Consider the following 26996-nt stretch of genomic DNA (forward strand, 5'->3'; position numbering starts at 1 on the left):
TGTAAGTACACAGTGCTATATGATATGACGACTGCAATAGAGTAAGATGATAAAAACTTTGATGGCAGGTGTGTTTCTTTAAGGTAGGAAATATCAGAAAAACTGGAAATATCGGGTGTAGACACATGCATCAGTTTCCCTTAGCTTAGCAGCAGGTTCCCTCCCTACTGTCCTCCTGCCTATCTTGTTTCCAGCAGTATAATAGACTGGTCATTCACAAATTATTAGCCACCATCAGTAATAATTGGGATGAACATACTGATTGCCTGAGTAGAAAGCATTTCTAAGAATGCAGAACCAAAAACACATGCATTGTCCCTTCATCATACCTTTTTAAGAACTTTGTTCACCCTGCAGCTTGCATTGTCTGCAGCTTGTACTTTACTGACACTAGCTAGTGATCAGAAGGCTGTACTGCTAATGTTCTAACAAAATTGCCTAAATGTTCTGTGTATACGCCTAATAGCCTGTATCCTTTAACCTTTGCTGGCCCTTTTTTACCATCAGGCAGTAGTGTGTGTGTGTATGACAAATGCAATCATCCAGTGCCAATCCAGGTAGTCAGTAGGCCAGCAATCACCTCTTTTGCTTAATATTCTGTAATGAAACGCCTTCATTAAAATGCAGTGGTGCATGGTATATAGAGGGTGAGATAAATCCTAATTTGACACTTTCTAATCCATAATTCCTTCAAATATCGCACCACTGTTTTGTTCTAGCTCAAAACATTGATCTTGACCTATCTTGATCTTGCTAGATTCAGCTTAGTAAGTTCATTCATCTAGTTTGCAGTGTATTTGGTAATGTGTGATAAGGAATGAGTTACTGGGGGTCTGTGAACTTGCATCTGGCGGTCTCCTGACACTGGCCTCCATATGAATGGCTGGACACTTGGCCGGCTGACGATCCCTGGGAAAATCACATGCTGTTGGCGAGTGAAGACACCGGTGTCTGGTCCATGCCTCGGGCTCTGCTTGGTTATTTATAGGAGGGGACTGGCGGAGCTCTTCAGGCAGCTATTAACAGACTATTATAATGCTAATTGAGGGATCTCGCCCTGGAAGATTATTAGAATAGCATCTTGATGTGTAAGTGTTTGTGATAGAATATATGCATATTTTTTATTAAGTCTATGTCCTGTTATAGTGCAAGTTCCAGAATTTGGTAACTCGTCCTCGTATCCATAGAGCTGACCATTTCCCGGATTTCTCTAGTGTATAATGTCCTTTTCTACCGGCGCTCAACCATGTTTGTGTATAGTACGAGTGTAAATTAACCCAGTGCCCATATGTCCAGCACTTTAAGGAAGTTCCCCAGTCCATTATTCCCACACCCAGTCTATGTCCTCATTCCTTGTGGTCCTCATATCTAGCCCGTTCTTCACCCACCCAGTTTTTCTTCTTTCTACATGCACCCACAGTCCAGATTTGAAAGCCCTCCCCGTTGGTCCTAGTTTATCAGACAGAAATCTTTTGGAAGGCCATTGTCGGGGTTCCTTTAATTTGGGTAGGGAGGAGGGGTGTTCACTTCAATTTCTTCCCGATTCCCCACAAAATGGTCTTATAAGTGTAAACAAAGTTCACAGTTATGCGTTTTTGCAGTGTTTTCCTGCACTAAAAATGCATCTCTTGGCAGTAAAAACACAGCGTACAATACGCGCGTTTGCATTTTTTTAATAGGTGAAAAAAGCTGTAAGAACTAAAATGCTGCAGATTTGAAAAACACACATTGATGGTTAAAATAAATCTCCTTTATTTTGCTTATACTGCAAAACAGCGTGTTTTTTTTCCGCACGGAAAAAAAATAACACACTGAGGAAACGCAGCATGTGAACAATACCCTAAGATATTCTTGAATCCAGTTTGAGAATTACATTTTCTAAAACCTGTCCTTTGTTTTTATCCTATGAAGTTATGTGAACACAATGTCTTTAAGACTCCGGCACAAGCACTGAGGTTTTCCTCGGCAAAGTTTCTGCAGGAAAAAGCCGGTGGTGTTTTTCCTGAAGCAGCTTCTTTGGTGGTTTTGCCATGCTTTTTAAGATGATTTCGCTACCGGCGTCTTTTTTTTTTTTTTTTCTTTTTCTTTTTTTCTTCTTGTCCCTTATAATTTTAAATTATTAACTAGTGTGCAGCTTTCTAGTGGAAGTTGCCAAAAGAAGTAAAAAAACAAAAACAAAAAACAAACACTGAAAATGTGCACAAGCAGTGTTGTTTTTACATTGCTGTGTGTTACGATCATTTTTTGCGGCTCTTTTTTCAGGTGGATTTCAAGCAAAATCCGTCTGGAAAAAAAGACGTCATCTACACATGCCTTTTAGGCTGTGTGCCCACAATGAGTTTTAGTAAGTTTTTGACACTGCCTATGTTCACCGTGTCAAGAATACTGTGTCTTACTGTTCCAGCGAAGTGGATGGGATTTATCAACATCTCCTGCCCACTGTGTTTTTTCTTACTCTGCATAAACCGACTTGCCGGTGTGTGTCAAATCCGTGACATGTCAATTTCTCTTGCTGGTACGCAGAGTTTTTCTGTGCAGATTTTCCCCATAGACTTGCATTAAATGTGGAAAGTTCACAGGTAAAACACGCACATGCGTGTTTAGTGCGTTTGCGCAGCAGAAATGCATCAAAAGCGCATGTAATCCACACATGGCTACATCAATAAAGTATTGTCAGAGCCAAACACCAGGAAGTATCAAAAACAACGCAGCTTTATTAAAAACGTGACACATCAACAAGAGGCAAAGACGCCATAAAAGCGCAATGAAAAGAACGCAAGTAACCCAATTTACTTAGTAGGTGCAGAAAATCTGCAAAAGCTCATCGTGGGAACGTAGTCTTATGAGGATTTCTCGGGAACTAAAACCACTTTAAAAGGCCAAAATTAGCAAATCTTTAAAAGGTTTCTATATTGATGTGATTGCGTTGGGTGACATTGGACCATCAGTGTTACACTACAGTCACACATCATTTTCCATTTTTTACAGCTGTGTGAAACGGACAATTTGGTTTGTCCACATGCGTCATCCATCTTGCTTTAGTTTTTCTTCTCACCTGTCTTTAATCCATTTACTGTCGGCGATGGATTGAAAACATGACTCACGGATGAAAAACTGAACTGAAAATGACGTCTCCCATTTTTCAGGCCTTTTTTTTTTTTTTTACAGATCCCGCAAACTTTAATGGTCAAGTCTGATCTGAAGACTGCATGGATCTGCGCAGAAACTTGCCTTTTTAAAACTGATCTATGAATGGATAATTGAAAATCTGTGTACAACTTATGTGTGAATTCAACCTAAGGCATTGTGCACACCCTTGTGCCGTCCGTTTTTTTAAATGGAAAGCACACGGTCCCATAGTTTCATTAATCATCATTAATTAATCATTAACCATTCACACATCCGACTTATTAAATCCGTGAGGCTCTGAGTAAGGCCGAGGCCACACTTGCGTGTGTAATGCAAGAAACTCGCTCATCAATAGCCGGCATTGCCGCCGGCACTCGGTAACGGAGTGTGCGGCTGCATAGAAATACATGCAGCTGCACACTCCGGTCCTGAGTGCCCGCGGCAGTGCCGGGTATTGACGTGAGAGACACGCGCAAGTATGACCCCAGCCTAAGTCCTATTCTGATCCATTTTTAGCGTCCTCAGTTTTTCTTATCAGGAAAAAAAACACTTATGTAAGTTTCTCCGACTTCTCTTAGCAAACAGTCATTGAAAAATGGCCAGCGCTAGAATGCCAACCGTGTATTCTGTTTTTTCACCAATCCATTTGACATTAGGCGAGTTCTATCTACAAAACGACCAACATAGCATTTGCCTTCTTTTCTTAGAAAGAGGGCAACTATCAGTTTCTTCTCATTTACCTTAACTAATATTTTTAAGTTCATAGATACCTTATTCCTCTCTGCGATTGTAAATGCACCTGACTACGCTGTAGAGATCGGTGTTCCCAGGTCCGTCCCGTATAGTCATTTAATTCTCTAGTTTCATTGTACAGATGTATAATGTGAATATTTTAGCCCACGCATAGAGCCTTGCGAATGCAGGTCATATATAAGGAGCCTATTGTTATTTAAAGAACATCGGGGAAGTGTTTTTCTCGGAATAAGTCGCGTTTTGGCTCCAGTTGTAGAAATCGTCCAGTAAATGAAATGAGAATGCCCCAGAGAGCCGCTGATCAGATATGTGACTGGATATTGTCTGTTACAGCCGAGCTGCCTGTGTTTTCACACCCCATTAATTCATTACTTCCATCCTTTCATCTCCAAATTTCATTTTTCTTTTTCATTTTTTTTTCCTATCCCCTTTTCAAAAAAGAGCGGTGCCCCCTCCTCTTTCCACCTGCCCCCTGCTGCTGCCTCAGTCTTCTCTGCGCTGTTAATTTTCCTGACTCCATATGGAGTAACAGAGCTTTCACCTGCAGGCGGAATGAGATTCTGCTGCACGTCCTCAGGCCAGAGCGGCAGGATCAGGTTGCCGATGCCCGAGTGTGCCAGGCGCCCTCAGTGGCAGAGTACAAATAACAAATTGGATGCGTCTACAAGCCTCCCGTAAAGTGTATTTATTGCGCGCAGCTCGGTTTCCACACACTGATTGTAAGGTTATTCAGGCATTGGGAACCACTATTCCCAGACTGTGGCAGTAGCGTATCGGCTGGAATTATTCAATGACGAGACCTTACAGCCATGAGGAGGCAAAAAGTGGCATAAAGTCAAAGTTTTACAGCAATAGAAGTACTTGGTAGTATTGAACGGTGCTCAAAAATGGCGCAAATAAACCATTTATTTTCCTTTCTCCAACTCTTGGCTGGCGTACATCTACACGAATATTTTGTATGTTAAGTTTGGCATATATCACAAAGGTATCTTGTTCCTAATCGCTATTCCAAACTGTTGAAGAACACACAATGTGTGTACAACTCATAATAAATATGGCACACGGCATGTACCCTCTAGCGACATCAGTATTAAAGGGCACTTTAGAAGCAAACACAAAAATGTAGCCGCTATGCGCAAACATAATATTTGAAGATTATTACTGCAATTTACTATATCATTAATGTGAGGTTCTTGGGGTACATGATGACCCCATCCTTCACGATAAGGCAACATCATGCAGTGGGGACCCCAAATGCGCAAAAAAAAAAAAAAAAGCAAAAAAAACACGGTTTTTGTTGCTAATATAGGCTTTGCCTATACCATGCTTCCATACTTCCCACTATTGGTCTTGTCCATTGATTTTAGAGAGGAAAGTGCATACACACGTGGTCAAAATAATAATAATCTTTATTTTTATATAGCGCTAAGGCTACTTTCACATTAGAGTTTTTTAGCGCAGCGCTTTGTGCGCAATAGAAACGCATGCAAGAAACCCATCATGCATTTTTAAGAAAATAACACTTTCCCTACTGTGAAACATGGAGGAGGCTCTGTTATGTTCTGGGGCTGCTTTGCTACATCTGGCACAGGGTGTCTAGAATCTGTGTAGCAGGGTACAGTGAAATCTCAAGACTATGAAGGGATTCTAGAGAGAAATGTGCTGCCCAGTGTCAGAAAACTTGGACTCAGTCGCAGGTAATGGGTCTTGCAACAAGATAATGACCCAAAATACACAGATAAAAATACCCAAGAATGGCTAAGAGGAAAACATTTGACTATTCTGAAGTGGCCTTCTGTGAGCCCTGACCTAAATCCTATTGAGCATCTTCGGAAAAAGCTGAAACATGCCGTCTGGAAAAGGCAACCTTCAACACGAGACAACTGGAGTAGTTTGCTCTTGAGGAGTGGGCCAAAATACCTGTCGAGAGGTGCAGAAGTCTCATTGACAGTTACAGGAATCGTTTGATTGCAGTGATTGCGTCAAAAGGTTGTGCAAATATTAAGTTAAGGGGACCGTCATTTCTGTCCACTCCTATTTCATGAGTTTTTAATTTTTTTTTTTTTTTTAATTCTGTGGAAGCATGGCTGAAAAGCAATGTCTGACTTTCATTTGTTCATTTTCATAGATTTTTGATTTATTATTACTTTTGTCAGATTCAAATTATTTCTGTGACCATAGTGGGTCTTCTGTCATTAAATGAGGGGTACTGACAATTTTGATCATGTGAGTAAACAAGAAACAAGAGCCTGCGAGCAGTGCCAGATTACCAATTAGGCCTAACGGGCACCAGCCTATGTGTCAAGGTTCTTTTGGGGGCTTCACACTATGAATGAAAAATAATATTGATTTGATATTGAAATAAATTCACAATCAGGTACCCGCCTGGCCAGCTGACATTGGAGGCCAGATGGAGCTCCAATGTAAACATTACAACAAATGGAAGTGAGATGTTTCACCTGTGGTCTGATATATTCGAGAATTTGAATGCAGCCGCGTGGTATCGGACATATTATTCAAGCACGCCGAAGACACTCGGTTAGCACCCCAGCATGCTCAGATAACACCTTATCGGAGCACATGCTCTCATCACTAGTGGTTGCGAGTCCTCACAGACTCCAGGTCATCATAGAATAATAGCGCCCCAAGAGTCCAACTACCCAGGGGCCTCCACAGAGTTTGGCAGCAAGCAGAGCTATACTGTACGATAGATCCAAAGACGGCTTCTTTTATTTATGCCTGTTTATTTCCAAGGCTTGCATGGACTGGAAAAGATGGCAGCTGGTCCTCCCAACAATTAGGCCTCATGTACATGGTTATAAAGCATGCAACATTTTTTTTTTGGTGGGGGGGGGAGGGGTTCTGCCATACTTGTACAGAAATTAATAGAAAAATGAATTCCTTCCTATTAAATTAGAGGCTTACGGAGGTCCAATAAGGTGCTTAAAAGGATTTTGTCTTTGGGACCTTTTTTTAACTTAAATCTTGTATTTGGAGGTAAAAATTATTTTTTGCAGTTTGTCTTGTGCTCTCTTTTGCAGGAAGGATGAGTTGACTGAGACTCCATGGGTGAGCTTCTTCTAGTGGACTGACCGGAGAGTTTGTGACTACTTAAGCTGTCTTTTTCTAAGCTACTCTGGTTTATGAATGCAGAATACTTCAAAGTTGAATGCACAGAGAGACAAAGAGCATGTAAAAGACAAATGGTGCAATATTTTTAATGAAACCCAATTACAGAAAACATTTTAAGTCCCAAATACATGCATTTAAGTGAAAAAATGTTTAACTAAAGCTGGGCAACCCCTTTAAGCAAAACTGATTTGGGAGTGTATATTTTACGGGTGTTTCTGGACCCCCCTGGGAGCAGGGCTTAAATATTAGGAATTTTGCATTGGTAAGGATGGAACCTAATACTCGCATGTATATCGTGTACTGTAAGCTTCCTTTATCAAAGCTGTCTTAAAGAAAACCTCCCATTGTTGCCCATAGTAACCAGTCATAGCTCCGCTTTCATTTTGTTATAAAGCTCTGGCAAAATGAAAGCTGTATTGTGATTGGTTGCTATGGGCAACAGACACTTTTCCTTCTAGACCAGTCTGCCCATGTATGATTACACGCATGTATTAGTATACATATCCGATATTACATGTAACAAGGCAGATTACTGAAAATATATAAACTGCGACAAACTTAATGAAGTCATCCATTATTAATATCCCTGCCTTCATTCAGAGAGTTATGAAGATGGATATAATTGTACAATATTACAGGGGCATATTTTTCAGCATGTGGGACCCAGTGCAAGGTCTCCAACAGGGCCCTCCACTGTCATGGGTCATAAGGAACTGTTCTTCTCATATGGGCCAGGGTGACCTTTTGGGCCCTCCTGGACTCTGGTTCAACTGTGAGCCCTCCACCCATTGTACTTACACCTGTTCCAGTATAGTTTAATTTTGGGTGAACCCTAATGAATGTTCTTTGTATCCTCCTCTAACCCCATGAAGCGTTGCTCCACATGGCTAGCCTACTTCTCGGTGCCATTTCCGCCTTCTAATTTTTTAGGTTAGTTGATGAACTACACATAAATGTCACATGTGGTCTCGCCGAGGATTTGTATGAAGGTCATTTTTTTTCCTCTTAATGTGCCCATAATGTTTGGTCCATTTGCTTTGAAGATTGTTAAAGTTCTTTCTGGGAAAACATGGCTGGTCTTTCATTGCAGGATTGTGAATTGATCCCACAGGCCTAAAATGGGTTTTATATGGGTTTTCTTAAAAAATCTTCTCCAGGGTTCCTCAAGGGTATGCTTTCACCAAGGCGGGGGTTTTGGGGAGGTATCTCTAGGCATAGCCTGTGATCAGAACACACACTAATTCCAACCCTGCCCCATGTTGTGATTAATTTGCATTCTTTGTCAGAAGTTAATGGAGTTTTTTATGACTGCTTCTGAAGAGCTGATCTGCTGTTTATACACTTACCAGTGGAAATCCTCGCCCTCCCCCGCACTGATTGATGGAGATGCTCTCTGTTATTCCAAACGGCTTTTTAAGCTGTTTTTAAGAATTATTTGAATAAAATGCTGGCGTGCATTGTGTCGGGGGGGGGAGAATGGAAGATTATCTGATGAACGAGATAGAAGAGATAGCTAAGAGAGCTCAGTGTGAAGAAGAAAGATCACAAGAGGAAAAGAGACTGTGACATGGAAATGGGAGTAGAGATATGTCTACATCTGGAGGAACATCCAGCCAAAAGAAAGTAGTGATGGGTAGCGTATAATCATGATGGCCCCTATTCACGATGGTGAATTCTGGTGCAAAATACCAACGAATGTCGCAACAGTTTTTTAGCAGCTCAAAGTTGCACAAAAATTTTACGACTTTTGGCCTTTTTTTTTTTTTTTTTTTTAACAAAGCTTTCCCTTCTATTTCATCAAAATGTACGGCATCTTAAGGGAGCAGTCAGACGGCCGTATAAATCAGACTGAGATCAGAACGCAGTGCTCAGACTGGTTGGCGGCTCTCCCGACCTGAGCATGACAACTTCATCTATTTCTGTGCAGCTCTCATGCTCTGGTCGGGATAGCAGCCAGCCAGTCTGAGTATTGCATTCTGATCTTGGTCCAATTTATATGGCCAAAATGTTCTCCAGTCTTGGACTGGTGTAACATTTCTGGGGAAAGTGCACACCAGTTCTAAGATGCGCCTATTCCATTAATGGCACGTGTCTCTTAATGAATTAGGCACGTCTTACTCTAGTGGTCCCATCATTTAAGACTGGCTTGTAAAACACCAGTCTTAATGTAGACTACATACCCAATTCATTATCTGATTGTGCACTGTCTTTCTTCTTTGACTTCAATGGGTCAAAGATATCATATGGGCTTGGATGATCACAACTCCTTAGGAAAAGTTTTTTCAGTTGGCGTTCACCAAAGCTCCTGTCTGTACACCTACGGTACATCTTACTGCAGAATGGAGAACTTCCAGAAAGAAAGAAAAATCCCAGAGTATTCCTTTTATATTAACTATAGGAAGGCTTCTCTGATGAATCATGGCAGCTAACCTTACAGACTTTCCCATTAATCTTGCCCCTTTGCCTCTGCCACCACTTATCTCTGGGACAACAGAAGGATTAGTCCAAACTTGATCCTGTTCTCTTCTAATGTTTTCAGGGGACATTTAGGCTAATCATATCGACAAGATTTTCAGCAGAACATGCTGTAATTGGATGGGTCCTTGGACAAAAATTATGATAATTTCTTACCAAAAATGATAGACTAATTATTTTTCTAATTAAATTAAAGTGAAAATTAGCTTCAGAAACCAATCGCGGATCTGCAGTGCCCCACAGTGTAAAGGCCCTGTCACACTAAGCGAGATCGCTGCTGAGTCACTAGAACTGTGACGTTGTAGCGATCTTACCAGCGAGATCGCTGTGTGTGACAGTGACCAGCGACCAGCCCCCCTGCCGGGTATCGCTGATCGTGCCCGAAATGTCTGGACATTTCTTTGGTCGCTCATGTCCCGCTGAGTCGCTTGGATCGTCACGTTTGACACCTAGCCTAACGACCTCGTTAGCGACTCAGAAGCAAGACAAGGCGGGGATTAGCGTTCCCGTTTCCACGCCTACCTCGGCTCCGATTGGTGGTCAAATAGGACACCGATGACCGTTACTCGGGTGTGCTAGCCAAAAGACGTGTTCGAGAACAATGAAATGGAGCGTTAGTGCGTCACCTTTTAAATGCACGGCCAATCAGGACGCGGTAGCGTCCACCATTCAAAGCTGAGAGGGCGTGAGAAAGGGAGCGCAATCCACGCCTGTGTAAATACAGCGTCACACAGTACATCCCTCATCAAGGTGTGAATCGTCAATGGAACATGCAATGTGACACCGTCCCAACGACATCGTTACAAAGGTCGCTATGACACGCTAGATCGTTGCTCCGTCGTTGGGTAGATTGGACTGTCTGACATCTCAATAGCGACCACATAGCGATGCGGCAACCATCTCTGTCGTGTCGTATCACTGTCGGGATCATTATAGCGTCGCTAGGTGTGACGGGACCTTAACATTAGTCCGAGTGCAATCTGATTGTTAATCGGATTTCCACTCGTCTGATTTATACACTCATGTGAGCGAGCCCTAAAGTGAATAATCTTACCTTTATTGAAATCCACAAATCACCATATCACAAACTGGTTTTCATCTCCAGACAGGAGCCTTCATCGGATGACTTTCAAAACCACCTGACGAAGGCTCCTGTCCAGAGCCACCAGTTTATGATCTGTCAGTTTGTGGACTTAAAGGTAACTTTATTCTCTGAATATTTGTACTTTAACCGGGCAGCGTACTGCCACCTTGCCGCTTCTTACATCGATTATTAACCTGCTCATTCCCAGAGCGCGTTCTCTCCTGGTGCCATCTCCCACCTCTATAGTGAAGCTAATCTATCATTAACTACGTTGTACTGTGCCTCCTGAATGCCACCGAAATCACACCTTTCTCTATCACTATGCAGCTGTCGCGCTCAGCCAGTTCGGACATCGCAGTCCAATTTATTCAGCCATCTGATTGCGATCTTATAAATGCCACAGCAAATTACAGCATTGCAAAACTGTGTGAATATGCGGTAAAGCAGTTTGCCTGCGCACCACACTACTGAAATACTTAGGCTCAGCTTATCCATAGGTCTTCATTAGAATCTGAAACTTGATTTTATCGGTTACTTGTGGTGATCCCCATTCCAACATACTTTATACCTCTGAAACGCCTCATCACGCCCTGGACCCTTCATTAGGGGACTTCAGATCTGTCTTGCACACAGAGCGGTCCTCTCTGGCAGCGCCGGCCCTTCGCTCCCCACACCGGCTCCCTGTCCCATTACAGAGATATAATTAAAGTTTGTGTCTTCCAGCCAGAAATTAGGCAGGGGTGACACGCCAGGCCAGCCCTGGCAGGCAGCCAGAAATTCTAATTTCTGACGATGATTTAATTTCAATTTTAAATAAATTGTTTTTTAATTTAAAAAGAGCGAGTTTCCTCACATTAGCGATGATTGCCACATTAAGCTCTGCGCTCACGATGGAGCCGCATAAAACATTATTTATACACGGAGCGGAAACGGCTCTGCCGCTGAAATGGATTATGTTTTTTTTCTTTTTTTTTTTCTTTTTCCCTCCCTCTTCTAATATAACCTGGAGGATACTAAAAAGTGTTTGTGGTAAATTAGCATTCTGCCGACTTTCACCCATAAATGAGAGAAGAGCTATTAACACTTGTGTATTTTCATTATGTAAATTGTGTTAACACATGCCCACAAATTGCCACCAGCAAGACAATCATTTTCTCCCAGTGATCATAATGTGTCCTAGTGAGATGTTTTGATTATGACATGCTAATTACATATTGCCTTTTTCCCCTCTGCTCTCGCGTTTCTATTCTTTCACTCTTTTGTGCACGTTCTTATTTATTATGTTTTTATGTAATATTTTTCATCTCTTTACCTCCCAGATTCAGAAAAATCATGGCTCTTTAATGGTGGGTATTACGAGTCCAGGCGGAAGGGAGGGGTGAGGATGATGGCGGTAGGGAAATCTGAAAAGGGGGGAGATATAGAAAAAAAAAATTCACTTTTCTCTTTTTTTTTTCCTGATGGCTGATTCTTTCTGCATGCTCCACTGCCTTGTTTTAAACTTTGCAAATTGCATTTTGAAGAAAAAGCAAACATTTAACGGCCTGTATTAGATTAGGTACCATTAGAAATAATAGCGATGCTCCAGCATCAATGTTTTTATAAGAGCTCTCTGCCGTTGATTAATCTTGCTATTTTTATTGCATTAATGGTGGGGTTTTTTTGCGTCTCTTATGACTCTACTGTAGAGATATTGCATATAGGTTAATACTTGTCTCTCTCTCTCTCGCCGCAGCCGTTCCAGATATTGCAATGCATTGTTGATGAGGTGAGTCTCAGACTTATGTGCTTTCGCTCCTAAAGTCATTCCTAATGGAGTGGAAAGCTTATATTTTGTTTCCTAATGAAGCACAATGGACGACACCCTCTGAGAGAGTTCATTGGCAAGGCTTGGAGCTGTTTAACATGGCTTGGCCTATGCTCTCCCCCCACTCCTAGCTCTTTTGAGAGCCCCCTGCAGACTGATCCTATCTGTTGTACCAGGCCCCATGGACAGTGCTGGAGAATATTAATCGGGGCTCATCCCCTGCCTGCTGGAAATCTAAGGAGAAGATCTCCATGTGGAGGTAGCGTAATTGAATGGGACATAATAGAGGATGCACATCAAGATTAGGAGCGGTCTCTCGTATGTATCCGCGTGGCAGCGCATAGATTTGTATATTTATGTAGATAAAGGCATCAGATTGTATATTTTGTCATCCTACGTAGCCACATTTTTGTGCTATAGATGGGCGTCCAGCTCGGTGGCTGATGCCAGTCATCTCGTCTCACCGCGCTAGGACCAGTTGGTTATTGCTCTCCAAAAAGTGTAAATGGGGGTAGATGAAGATTAGCATATCTGAGTTATATTAGCATCCCGCACAATGTGCTGGCCATATTAGCCCCTGTCTACTAAATATTGCTCAGATTTCCTAGCCCATATGTTATGTTATTGTGGACTGGAATTGGCCCACAAATCTGGTCTGCTCTGCATTTAATTTGTGCAGGAGCAGATTGTGGGTTGTATTGTTTCCTGACTGTGCTGGATGAACCATGTTCTGTTAATATGGGAATCGAAACCCTTAATCAGGGCTCCCACTAATTGTCCCTCTTGTAATTACAGCACTTGTTTCACTGATAATTGGGCCACAGTAATTATCTGTATGGTTAGCAATCAGATGGCAGTGTGATACCGCCCTGGTGATTGGCATATGCTTGGTACTGCGCTCTTTTCACAAAGGAGTGTATGGTCACCTCCAGCATGTAGGCACGTGCCGGTAACAAGGGCAGTGTGTGGGGGTATGTTTTTGGGATCTGTGTAGAGTTTTACTTGCTTCACGTATAAATTCAGTGTCAATAGACGCTTAGAATATTATTTTTTTAGAATTTGACAAAATAACCACAATTTGACATAAAAAAATGAATGGTAAGGACCCAAACATCTGTAATGTTAATGACATGTTCAGAAAACATGATTTATTATTGGATGTATATTATCAAAGTGATAACTTCCAACCAGTAGGGAGCTGCATTACATTTGTAGATACTACTTGCACTTAATGCAAGAGAAAATACATGTACTGCAATACACATACATATTTCCAGCAAGCAGGTTCTACTTGCCAGGGGATAATAACTCCTCTGACTGTTGCATATAAAAAAAGCTAAATAAAAGGGAATCTGTCACCAGGTTTTTGCGACCCAATTTGAGAGCAGAATAAAGTAAAGACCGATATCAGCCATCATTACTGGTCTGTTTGGTGCAAATATATTTTGATGCAATCACGGTTTTATCAGCAGATTATCACTAGTACACTAGAATAAGGAGGACTGATAAACATGGTGCCATGCAGAGCTCTGTATAGTCCCTCGCTCACTACTGATTGGCAGCTTTCTGCCTATGCACAGTGTAAACAGAAAGTTTCTAATCTGTGTGGGGTGGGGGTTATACAGAGCTCAGTATTCAGAGACATGGTAGATCTGCAGCAGGTAAAACATTGATTTTATAAAAATTTAAAAAATAAATGGGGCAGCAAAAAGTTAATGACAGATTCCCTTTAACAGCTGTTATAAAATAATTTACATTGTTTGTACTACAGCTATGCTAAAGGCATCCTTTTGTTTCCCTGTAGTGTTGATGTCACTGTGCAGTTGGTGGGGGGGGGGGTTACTTGAACAGAATCAGTCTCCTTCTCCCTCTGGCAGTTGACAATCTAGTCACATCCCTCTATGTATGAGATTAGAAGAGAGGGAGTACTTTTTTGAGACACAACGTCACTTATGTCAATTTAGGCCTGTTTCACACATCAGTTTTTTCTGTCAGCCTAAATCCGCCAAAATAGCGGAAAACGGATCCGCAGGCGGACTGACAAACGGGGGTCTGCGGATCAGCGGATGTACGGATCCGCCGATGGTAAAAATTTAAAGGAACCGCGCCTGGGAATAAAGGAAAAAAATAAAAAAATTAATACCGCCGGATGTAGAAGTATCCGGAAGAGCATCTGCGGTGAGCGATCATCTCGCGGGATGTGGGTGAGCGCGCGATGAGAGACCATGAGGGAGGCGATCGCGCGATGAGAGACCATGAGGGAGGCGATCGCGCGATGAGAGACGGTGTGAGATGTGGCTGGAGATCGGGCGAGGAATGGAGGAGGTGAGTGAGAGAGAGTTTCATCCAGCAGCCAGACAGAATTGCGGGTTAAAACAGAAAATAGCGGATCCGGAGAGAGGAAAAACGTTGCAGGGTCCGTCCGGTCAGGTCAGCGGACGCCGAAATATTGGCGGATCCGCAAAAATGCGTATGCTACGGACAGCCATCAGTCAAAATCCGCCGATAATGAAAGTCAATGGGGGAAAAACGGATCCGCAAAGAAAAATGGCGGATTTTGACTGATGGTGACAAACGGATGTGTGAAACAGGCCTTAACTGTGTCTGGTATTGAAACTCAGCCCCAATTCATCAAAGCGATTATGCCAAAATTTTTGCTGAAAGAGAAGTTTCTAGGAAAAATTGGCAAATTTTGTCACTTTCACCCCAGTTTCACTCAGCTCTGCCAAAATGCGTGGAGCGGGAGTGTGGTGCCAAGCTCTTCTAATGATGAGCTGTGATAGAGAAAGAACTATTAGACAAAAGAGCGCAAAGGGTAGGAAATGTGAGAACACTCACCTGGTGTGGTTGCAACCAAGCAACATGAGATGGACACGTATTACAGCTGCTGCAGGACACCGGTCACGTATGGACCTATGGAGAACAAGAAGGAGGTGTCATTCAGTGCGCTGCTGAAGGAAGCTGGATGGCAAGGTGAAATGACCAGTGTTTTATTGTAAAGGTTTACAGGTCAACGTGTTTCAAGGTCTCACACGACCTCTTCATCATCATCATGAAGAGGTCGTGTGAGACCTTGAAACACATTGACCTGTAAACCTTTACAATAAAATACTGTTGATTTCACCTTGCCATCCAGCTTCCTTCAGCAGCGCATCGAATGACACCTCCTTTCTGTTATCCATTTTCCAATGAGCTGTGGCGTACCTTACCAGAAACCTTACTCTAATCCCTGACTGGATAAAGATAGGGTTGTGTTCTTCCATGAATACATTGCTGTGTCAATATGGATTAGTTGTAGGTTCCCAGTGATTGCAAAGAGGTCTCACACTACTTTGTTTTTGTAGAAAATTGTAGTTTTTTGCACCGTTTATCCTTTGTGAGTCCTTTAATAACGAGTATTGTATTTGGATTGTTTTAGGATTCTCCAATTCTTCCGGTGGGGGAATTTTCAGAGTCGTTTATACATTTCATTACTCAGTGGTAAGAATATTACGTATATGTTTCCCATTGTCATTTGTGACTTTTAATCTTCATCTGTAGACATAATCCATATGAATAAGTATGCACTGTATGGTCTTTTCCCGGCCAGTGAGGTTTGTAAAAACTAGCCTAATCGCCAACGTGTTTTCTGTTTTATAGTATGAGAAAACTACCAAAAGAGAGACCTGCTCCAGAAGAATTAATGGTAAGAGTTGTGGCCAGTGACCTAGCAAGCCAGTTGGCTCTGGGCGATGATTCATAACTGACTTTTGTTTGAACGTTCTCCAAAATACTCACCCCATTCATGTGAATCTGTTTAAGATTAAGCAGGGGCAAAATGGTCTTTTTCGGTCTTGAACTCTTTTTGTGACTTTTTGATGTCAAAATTCGCACTCTTTGAAAAACGGCACAAAATGTGCACCAAAATAAAAAAAATTGCAATTGATAAAATGGAATTGCTTATCTCTGCCGATAACAAGCTGGAAAAGGAGACAAAAAACAAACAGGCGAACAAATATAAAATAGCACAAATAGAATAATAAAATGGGTGCAAAAATGTATTTATTTTTGGAATGCAAATCAAGTTAATTGAGGAGATATTAAGGATCAGATACATTACAGATATGGCAAGTTATCAAGATTTGATGTCCAATAAATCATTACCAGGAATGTTAACATGTTTACTGCATAGTAGTGACAGTATCGGAGATCTTGTAGAACAGATACAGAGAGAGGTTGATATGGGCGGATTCGAAGACCACATAGTACAAAGTGACTCCCCAGAAGCCCTCCTCCCTCTCTGCCAAAGGTCGAGAACCACCCCACCCCCGCGCATCCTCCCACTGGTTAAGGGTACAACTGTTTTAGTTTGAAGAAGAGGTTCTCCATAGATGCAACCACACATGCCACATTGCTTCATATATTCTGCAAGGAAATGACAGTTCTGTTCATTAACCTCCTTTTTGGACATGAGGAAGTACCAGAATTACTGTGACACTACAGTGATGGAGCAGTAATGGAGAGGAATCATTTTGTTGAAGAAAGTTGGAATAAAAATACATATTTCCATGTGAATCCGTCTGTAAGAAGCGGTGTGACAGCCACCCTAGCACTCTAATGGGCTGCTCTTGCCGTTGTCACCTTTGGAAATTGATCAAGTATAATGTTAAAAGATCTGTTTTAGTACATACTCAAATTCCCCAAATAACCTGGCTAGGCACCTGTTCTTCTACCTCTATATTGCATGGCCCCTCTAGTCTTCCTAAGAAATCTAAATAAAATGACAACTGGGTGTTACTAGTTGGGGTTGTGTCTCTGCACCATCAGATGCTGTCCAATCAGAGGTGCCCATGACAGACTGTTTACAGGCACTCCCAGTAGACCTGGAAAACTGTAACGCACAATTGCCGATTTAGTCCTACATTTTCAAGAGAAATAACAGAGGAACGTCGCAGAAATGGAAAAAAAAATCCTGGCTTGTCTTTTAATAACAAAAATCTAAGTATATACTAAACCCAGCATATCTGGAGGGGCAGAGACCCACTTTTGTACATACATTTCACTGTATGAGCATTGACTTATGTACTATACAATTTATTGGGAGGAAACCAAAAACAACAAAACAAATATCCTAAAATAAAAAAGTAAAAAATAAATTGCAAAAATTTCATGAAGGTAGTAATAATAAGGGTATTTAGTAAACATAATTTTGATCAAAAGAATGTACAAGCCATCCGCCACGTCAACGCAACCCTTGTGGGACAGTCCTAACTCTTGTATTTAAAACCTTTCCACTTGTCAAGTGACGTAAATGTGAACAAGGATCGAGGGACTGAACCACCAGTAAAGCATAGGCCAGACAGGATGGATTTCCAACTCAGAAGCAGGGCGGTCACACCCTTATATGCACAAAATGGTGTGACCGCCCGTCTGAGTTGGAACGTGGAAAGGTTTTAAATACTAGAGATAGGACTGTCCCACAAGGGTTGCCATGACGTGGCGGGATGGCTTGTACATTCTTTTGATCAAAATTATGTTTACTAAATACCCTTATTACTATTATTATTACTACCTTCATGCAATTTTTGCAATTTATTTTTTTCTTTTTTATTTTAGGATATTTTGTTTTTGGTTTTCTCTGTGTAAAGGTCATGTGTTTATATGCATTTACATTTTGCATACACATTAATTTACTTTTTCAGCTCAGACCTCATTTATTGGGAGGTTATCACAGGAACCAAGCAAGAACGTTGTCTATCGGATCATATAAAGATATTCGGTCCTTATTTTTGTGTGTAAAGCATTGACCCAAGCATATAACCCAGAGCTGCGCCGTCTTACCCTGCCTCCTCCTCTCAATATGTTGGTATTTTGCTGAAGAGAAGAGATGATAAAGGCCCTTTTAGCACCTTCGTTCTGTTATTCCTCTGCGACAGGCAGGCTCCACTGTGACCAAAGGTCTGTCTGCGTCGTTCTGTGAGACCTGCCGAGGATTCACTATAAGAACTAGCGTGATTGAGAAGGGAAGGGTGGTAATTGCAAATTCTTGTATTGAACTTCTCTATGCCGCTTAACACCGAGCCCTCCAGGGGCCTAATTCAGTTATTTTACAAGGAGTCTAGGAAAACATTTGTCTGCTCTCTAAAGTGATGAATTGTGTATTGATATTATTACTATGTGATGGAAGGGAGGGAAGTGGTTATAGATCAGAAGCAGCCGCTCGGGAGGTTTATCCTTGTAGTATGACATAACGCTACTGATGGGTTATCGTACCGGACATTTTACGGCTCATTGTCAGGCGGCCCTGTACGAGCGTCCTTAGACTATTTCCATCATGGACTCTCTAAAGTCCGGTACGGTGTTTACGGAGATGGAGTATTTATTCTTATGGTCCCACTTCCCATTTGGAGGAATTCATTACCAAAAGTTAAGTTAGATGTCTACCTGCTTACATCAGTATGTATAATCCTTTGGTTCTCCCATAGTCCTCACATTTATCTAGATGTTCCTTTCAGTAAGGGCTCATTCAGGCGTCCGTGTTTCTTGTGTTCTCCATGGATAGCATTCGTGCAAGTCTATGGACCCGTGGAAAATAACGGACTGCACTTTGAAGCCATCTGTAGGCTGTCTATTATTCAAGGAATGTTTGATAAGTTAAGATTGAGGATCCTGCATTTTTTTTCGTCCTAGAAAGACTGATGAAACTCTGGTAAAAGCTGACGTACAGACCAAATTCTGATGAAACTGATCAAAAGCGCTGATTAAATGTGACGTAAGAAAAATCACTCACGTCTGAATGAGCCCTACGTACCAGTGCTTCCCCCAGTGTAACACTGTTGGGTGCAGCAAGCCAAGACCCCTCTGTATAAGGATGTTCACACCCTTGGACCAAAGCTTGCTGACACCTGTAGATCTGTACTGATATAGCGGAGTAAGGTCCTTGCAGGGCAGTACTATAGTGGCAAACATCAGGAAAGCTTCCATCCTGGAGCCAACATTGCTCTCTTAGAAGGTTCAGTAATAATCCTATATGGCAGCCGGACTATGGTATATCTCTCCTTTCCTGACCAGGCCCCTAATCACTAGAGAAAACTACTGAAGACGTCCTTTTAAATCTGAGGCTAGGGTCACACGGGCGTATGAAAAATCATCCAAAAAAGTAGGGAATTTTTTTTTTCTCACTTGTCATTCGTGTGTGTCCGTTTTTTTTTTTTAGCCAGCAGCTATTAATCATTTACAGTTTCCCATGTTACAGAATTATAATGTATCCGTAAAAATTGGATGCTGGGCTGTGGTCTTTATGGCAACTGATTTTTGATTTTTTTTTTTTTTTTTTTTCTCGCACCCATCCGATTTCCGAGTGAAATCACAGCAGCAGATTGATATCGTAACACAAGGGATGACACTCTAAGAGCGATGATTTAAGGTTTTTTCCAGCTATATATGGACCAGATTGAACGTTACCTTGGTGTAAGGCAGATCTGTGCCCCGATTGAGCTGTATAAAGAGTTGTGCGGATGTTATAGCCCTCACCTTCTAACTTGTTCACCTTGATATAAATTTGATATAACTTTACAAGTTGGATTACTGTCTCCTAGAGTCGGATTTTTGCCTTTTGACAGGACGGGTTGTCAGAGACACGTACCTGAGCATGCTTAAGAGGGATGTGAGCAGTTGTCCTTAATACCATTTCCATAGCCAGCACTGAGGGTTATCCTGAAAAATTAATGCGCAATAATGGACAATGTTTTGTAATGATATGTAGCGCTGAAACCTTCACCCACTGTCGGCACATTAAACTTAGCAGATTTAATGAGCCATCACAACCTACCGCAGAGGAGTGCCATGGTAACAGAGCAGTAACGTATATACCTTCTGTAATTAAACCCTTTACATTGCATTATACGGATACTGTTAGCGGTATGACAGGGAATGTTCTGCCGCTGCCCCGGTAATGCATCAATGATCAGCATGAGTCTGAGAACAGTGCCTGGCAGCCCATCACATAACCCTGTCATCGTGTCGCCAAAGGATTTTCTGACCTTTCAGTTAAAGTATTGTCTCAATCTGGAGAATTATGGAAAATTGCTCCGTGTATTTTAAGTAACCACTCCTCCTCCCCTTAATGAGGTTATGACCAACCGCTTATGATAATTGCTTCCAACTCCTTTTAATTTTCAAGCTTATTAATCATAAGGAGAGTTATTTAAAAATGCATAAATTAATCTTGGATTAAAAGACCATCAAGGCCTAGAAACAATTAATATTGTGCAGGGAGTCCCAGGGGCAGTATGGTGCCTGATTGTAGCAGTCAGGTGGGCCTGGCTGAGCGGGCAGCAGGATGATTAATGCACGGAGCATTTCACTAAGAGGTTCACAAATGCCATGTGCTGACCCTAGAACCGTATCACTTGCCAGAAATGAGAAGCAGCTACTGGTCAGTGCCAAGACCTCACACTGGCTCCGAGGCCTCCTGACATGACGAGGTCAGTCCAGGGGTAAATAAAAACCAAATTATTTCTACTCAACGTGTAGATAACCATGCGTAATATGAAATATACAGCGGTAAGCATTAATTTCTCATAAGACTGGCTGTTTGCTGTATAATAGTTGCTATATTTGTTGCTCTCCTGACACCAGTAATTACAATGAGCAAAATAAGTCAAGGGGTTAATTTATCCAAAGCAGGTGTCTCCTTGCCATTACCAAATAGTAACTATACCACTTTTTGATGCTACGTTGATTGATATATAAATCAATCCTTTTATGTAGAGAAAACTGTTAATATTTTTATGATCTATAAGAGTCTTGGAATCATTTAAAAAGAGCGTGTCCTCACAAAGTCACTACTCAAAACAAGAACATGCACTGTGTGCACCCTTGGTATGGCCAAGCCACTCAGTTCTCCTTCCCACTTGCTTGTATCTCATCCTCTTCCTTTTTTTTACTGCTATGACTTAGCAGGAGCCAGAGGAATGTGGATATGGATGGAAAACAAGTCGATGGGCAGGTGCACTGAATTGTTTGGCCACGCTCCATGTTCTGCGCAGAGACAAAAAGAGGTGGTGTCACAGATCGGCTGTGGGATCTCTGCGGCTTGTCTCACTGCAGCAGAAAAGCAACGTGGAGTTGCTCATTGTCTTCATACATGCAATGATTCACTACTCAAGCCGCCCGAATGCAACAGCCACTCAAAGGCTTCAGTAGTCCGTCAACTGATGGAACGGTAACATCACCATTTCCTACCTCCACTGGATCCAGATGAGTGCCAAGAGGTGAGTATGGCTGAGTTTGTTTTTTTAAACATTCCCCATTCCCTTGGCATAGTTGTATTATGCCTAGACAACCCCTTTAAATTTGTTCCAGGTATCTCCAAAGTGTAAAAAAGTAAAATATATTTATTTTGTTTCCCTTAATGATAAAATATATACATACAGTCATGGCCTAAAGTGCACAAAAGAACACTGAACCTCCACCATATTTGACTGTAGGTACTAAGATGTTTTGAGGTTGTTTTGCTGCTTCTGGCACTGGGTGACTTGACTGTGTAATGCATCATTAAATCTGAAGATTACCATAAGATTTTGGGTCACAGTGTAGTGCCTAGTGTCAGCAAGATCTTAAAGTTACTGGTGGGAAAAGGCACCCTTCAAATATGAGAGACCTGGAGCAGTTTTCAAAAGAGGAGTGGCCCAAAATTCCAGTTGAGAGGTGTAAGAAGCTTTTTGATCGTTATAGGAAGTGATTGGTTGCAGTTATTTATTACAAGTGGCGTGCAACAAAACTTTAAGTTGAGGGTGTCAACAATGTTGTCTTGCCCATTTTTAGGGTTGTGTGTGAAATCATCCAATTTTTCTTTTAACTCAGTTTTTTGTGTTGTTCCAATACACAATAAATGTGTAATTGCAATACGTCTGGGAGAAATATTTCATTTTCTGGAACAATTTCAATGGTGCCAACACTTTTGGCCATGAGTGTATATAATTTGCCTTTTAAATTTAACGTATCTTACCCAATCCTCTTTATATGGCTGTATGTAGTGGGGAAATAGCTTAGTACATGACTTATTATTAGGCTAGGGTTACACGACAGTATAACAAATTGGTCCAATTTTCAGTCCAGCAAAGTGGGAGATTCTTTTCTCCCTCATCATCCGTGTGCTGTCCGTATACAGTCCGGTTCTGTACTCGGCAGCTATTAATCACTTCCAGGACCATTTACACTTTCCTATGATGTGATTTTTTTTTTTTTTTTTTTTTTTTTTCAGATTTTGGCAGAGAAAAATCAGCCATCTGCACAGCCTCAACTTTGGTCATTGTGCTATTCGATAAATATCCGATAGCGCTTGTCCGATTTATATGTTCGTGTGCACAAGCCCTTAACCTTAGTAATACTTTGCTGTATTTTTTTCACGCCCATCATTACCTCCATTGGCTTTGTTTATAGGATGAGACGTGTCGGATTTTTAGATAATGAGGCCTTTTCAGTGCATAGAATAGAAGTTTTTTCGTTCCACAAAGGAATTACAAACATCTAAGATCTACATTTCCAATAGAAATCCCTGGATATAGAATGAACAAAGGCACCGGAATATTATGGTTGGAAAGGACATTTATATACATGAGTGACAAGCGGTCCTATGATAATGCTCACATATTAAAATTCATGGCTAGAGCAATGGGTGCTGAGGAATGCAGCTGTCGGGGGTAATGCAGCGTGGAGATTCGGGATATAATGGTCTTATCTCTCTCTGACAGGGTCATCCGTTCATCGTTCAGTTTGATGATGGGAACACGGAGGTGGTGTCCATGTGGGTCTGTAGGGCGTTAGAAGAGAGACGGGCACAGAACAGCCAGGAGTGAGAAGACATCACAAGGAAGAAGCAAGTCAGACTATATACATGGACTAGCTCAGCCAAGCCAGTGTTAAATGCACTGTAAGCATGAGCCATATGACTGCTGAACGACCCGTAACGCGGAATAAATAGTGTCTCCATGTGGCCTGCTGGTAACATATCCCAAATGTGTGGCGTATATGAGGAAGAATACATCGGACAGGAGAAGTAATGCCCGACAGTGTTAGCCATAGTAGCCAGCCTCATATACAGTGCATTGTAAGCCAGCCTAGGCCATCCGCAGGGCGGGTAAGAGGACGTATCTGCCTGTACACAGAGCACGAGTCACACTATTAGGATGATTGGGACTTGTTCTGTGCAGACAAAACTTCACTCCTCGTGATCACCAGTGCATTACAGCGTCTTCCAGGACTTGCTACATAAAGTGCCATATTTATACAGGTCTCAGGAGTCTCTTCTTTTCTTGAATGTATGACACTGGTGGATTGTGGGTGACAAAATGGTAATCCTATTGCAGTCACTCTGATACCACCAAACATCCCCTCTGTTAAATATACAGTATAATATGTATGTCTCGCACTCATTTTTCAGTCTAATAAACTTTCTATGTTTTTGCACTTTTTCTTAGTAGGATTGATCACCCATTGGTAGCTTCATGTGTTCCACACCTTTTGTAATCTGCTTGTACAAGTGCCTCTCACAAAATTAGAATATCATGAAAAAGCTAATTTATTTCAGTTCTTCAATGCAAAAAGTGAAACTCATATTATATAGAGTTTTACAAAAAGTGATCTATTTCAAGTGTTTATTTCTATTAACCCTTTAACCCCCAAGAGTGGTTTGCACGTTAACTTCCGGGCCAATTTTTACAATTCTGACCACTGTCCCTTTGAGGTAATAACTCTGAAACGCTTCCATGGATCCCAGTGATTTTGACACTGTTTTCTCGTGACATATTGTACTTCATGTTAGTGGTAAAATTTCATTCATATAACTTGCGTTTATTTGTGAAAAAAATGGAAATTTGGCGCAAATTTTGACAATTTCACAATTTTCCAACTTTGAATTTTTATGCCCTTAAATCACAGAGATACGGCACACAAAAAACTTAATAAGTAACATTTCCCGCATGTTTACTTTACATCAGCACAATTTTGGAACCAAAATTTTTTTTGGTAGGAAGTTATAAGGGTTAAAAGTTGACCAGCGATTTCTCATTTTTGCAACACCACTTTATTTTTACGGACCACATCACATTTGAAGCCACTTTGAGGGGTCTATATGATAGAAAATACCCAAAAGTGACACCATTCTAAAAATTGCACCCCTCAAGGTGCTCAAAACCACATTCAAGAAGTTTATTAACCCTTCAGGTGCTTCACAGGAATTTTTTGAATATTTTAAAAAAAAATCAACATTTAACTTTTTTTCACAAAAAAATACTTCAGGTTCAATTTTTTTTTATTTTACCAAGTGTAAAAGGAGAAATTGCACTGGAAAAGTTATTGTGCAATTTGTCCTGAGTACGCTGATACCTGATATGTGGGAGGGGAACCACTGTTTCGGCGCATGACCGAGCTCAGAAATGAAGGAGCGCCGTTTGACTTTTTCAATGCAAAATTGGCTGGAATTCAGATCGGATGCCATGTCACGTTTGGAGAGCCCCTTATGTACCTAAACAGTGGAAACCCCCCACAAGTGACCCCATTTTGGAAACTAGACCCCCCAAGGAACTTATGTAGATATGTGGTGAGAACTTTGAACCCACAAGGGCTTCACAGAAGTTTATAACGTACAGCGGTACAATTAAAAAATCATATTTTTTCCACAAAAATGATCTTTTCACCCCCAATTTTTATTTTCCCAAGGGTAACAGGACCCTAAAAGTTATTGTGCAATTTGTCCTGAGTACGCTGATACCCCACATGTGGGGGTAAACTACTATTTGGGCGCATGGCAGAGCTCGGAAGGGAAGCAGCGCCATTTGACTTTTTTGGCTGGAATTGAGATCGGACACCATGTCGCGTTTGGAAAGCCCCTGATGTACCAAAACAGTGGAATCCCCCCACAAGTGACCCCATTTTGGAAACTAGACCCCCTAAGGAACTTATCTAGATGTGTGGTGAGCACTTTGAACCCCCAGTGCTTCACAGAAGTTTATAACGCCCGGGCGTGAAAATAAAATCGTATTTTTTCCACAAACATGATCATTTAGTCCCAAATTTTTTATTTTCCCAAGGGTACCAGGAGAAATTGGACCCCAAAAGTTGTTGTCCAATTTGTCCTGAGTACACTGATACCCCATATGTGGGAGAAAACTACTGTATGGGCACACGTCGGGGCTCGGAAGGGAAGTAGTGATGTTTTGGAATTAAGACTTTGATGGAATGGTCTGCGGGTGTCATGTTGTCTTTGGAGAGCCCCTGATGTACCTAAACAGTGAAAACCCCCCACAAATGACACCATTTTGGAAACTAGACCCCCTAAGGAACTTATCTAGATGTGTGGTGAGCACTTTGAACCTCCAAGGGCGTCACACAAGTTTATAATGCCCGGGCGTGAAAATAAAAAAATCGTAGTTTTCCACAAACATGATCATTTAGTCCCCAATTTTTTTATATTCCCAAGGGTACCAGGAGAAATTGGACCCCAAAAGTTGTCCAATTTGTCCTGAGTACGCTGATACCTCATATGTGGGAGAAAACTACTGTATGGGCACACGTCGGGGCTCGGAAGGGAAGTAGTGATGTTTTGGAATGCAGACTTTGATGGAATGGTCTGCGGGTGTCGTGCGTTTGGAGAGCCTCTGATATGCCTAAACTATTGAAACTCCCCACAAGTGACCCCATTTTGGAAACTACACCCCCCACGGAACTGATCTAGATGTGTGGTGAGAACTTTGAACCCCCAAGTGCTTCACAGAAGTTTATAACGCCCAGGCGTGAAAATAAAAAAATCATATTTTTTTTTTCCACAAAAATGATATTTTTGCCCCCAATTTCTTATTTTCCTAAGGGTAACAGGAGAAATTGGACCCCAAAAGTTGTTTTGCAATTTGTCCAGAGTAGGCTGATACCCCATATGTGGGGGTAAAATACTGTTTGGGCGCATGGCAGAGCTTGGAAGGGAAGGAGCACCATTTGACTTATTCATTGCAGAATTGGCTGGAATTGAGATCAGACGCCATGTTGCGTTTGGAGAGCACCTGATGTGCCCAAACAGTGGAAACCCCCCAATTCTAACCCTAACCCCAACACACCCCTAGCCCTAACCCTAATGGGAAAATGGAAATAAATACATTTTTTTGATAACAGGGGGTTCATTTACTATTTATGGCGGTTTTTATATTTGGCAGCTGTCACACGATAAAAGATGCTTTTTATTGTAAAAATAGTTTTTGCATCACCACATATTGAGAGGTATAATTTTTCCATATTTTGACCCACTGAGTCATGTGAGGTCTTATTTTTTGCGGGACGAGTTGACGCTTTTATTGGTATCATGTTCGGGCACGTGACATATTTTGATCGCTTTTTATTCCGATTTTTGGGATGCAGAATGAACAAAAACCATTGTTTCATTAATTTCTTTTGGGTGGTGCGTTTACACCGTTCAGCGTGCGGTAAAATTGATAAGGCTGTTTTATTCTTCAGGTCAGTACGGTACCTCATTTATGTCTTTTTTTATGTTTTGGCGCTTTTATGTAATAAAAACCATTTTATATAAAAAATTATTATTTTTGCATCGCTTTATTCTGCGAGCTATAACTTTTTTATTTTTTC

The 26996-nt window shown here is 41.5% G+C and overlaps 1 protein-coding gene across 2 annotated transcripts in view; it reads left to right on the top strand.

The window, feature by feature from the left end:
• MAP2K5 (mitogen-activated protein kinase kinase 5) overlaps positions 1–23831 on the top strand; it is a 166661-nt gene extending 142830 nt beyond the window's left edge. For both annotated transcript variants that reach the window (XM_073568919.1, XM_073568920.1), the window contains 5 exons: positions 11893–11919; positions 12309–12341; positions 15799–15860; positions 16020–16065; positions 23117–23831. In XM_073568919.1, the coding sequence (XP_073425020.1) occupies positions 11893–11919; positions 12309–12341; positions 15799–15860; positions 16020–16065; positions 23117–23221 (273 nt within the window). In that variant the 3' untranslated portion in view covers positions 23222–23831. The remainder of the gene's footprint in view (positions 1–11892; positions 11920–12308; positions 12342–15798; positions 15861–16019; positions 16066–23116) is intronic.
• The last annotated feature ends 3165 nt before the right edge of the window (positions 23832–26996 follow it).

This window comes from Dendrobates tinctorius, unplaced genomic scaffold (genome assembly GCF_039654945.1).
Source record: "Dendrobates tinctorius isolate UK_male_01 unplaced genomic scaffold, ASM3965494v1 ptg000022l, whole genome shotgun sequence".
Classification (NCBI taxonomy): Eukaryota; Metazoa; Chordata; class Amphibia; order Anura; family Dendrobatidae; genus Dendrobates; species Dendrobates tinctorius.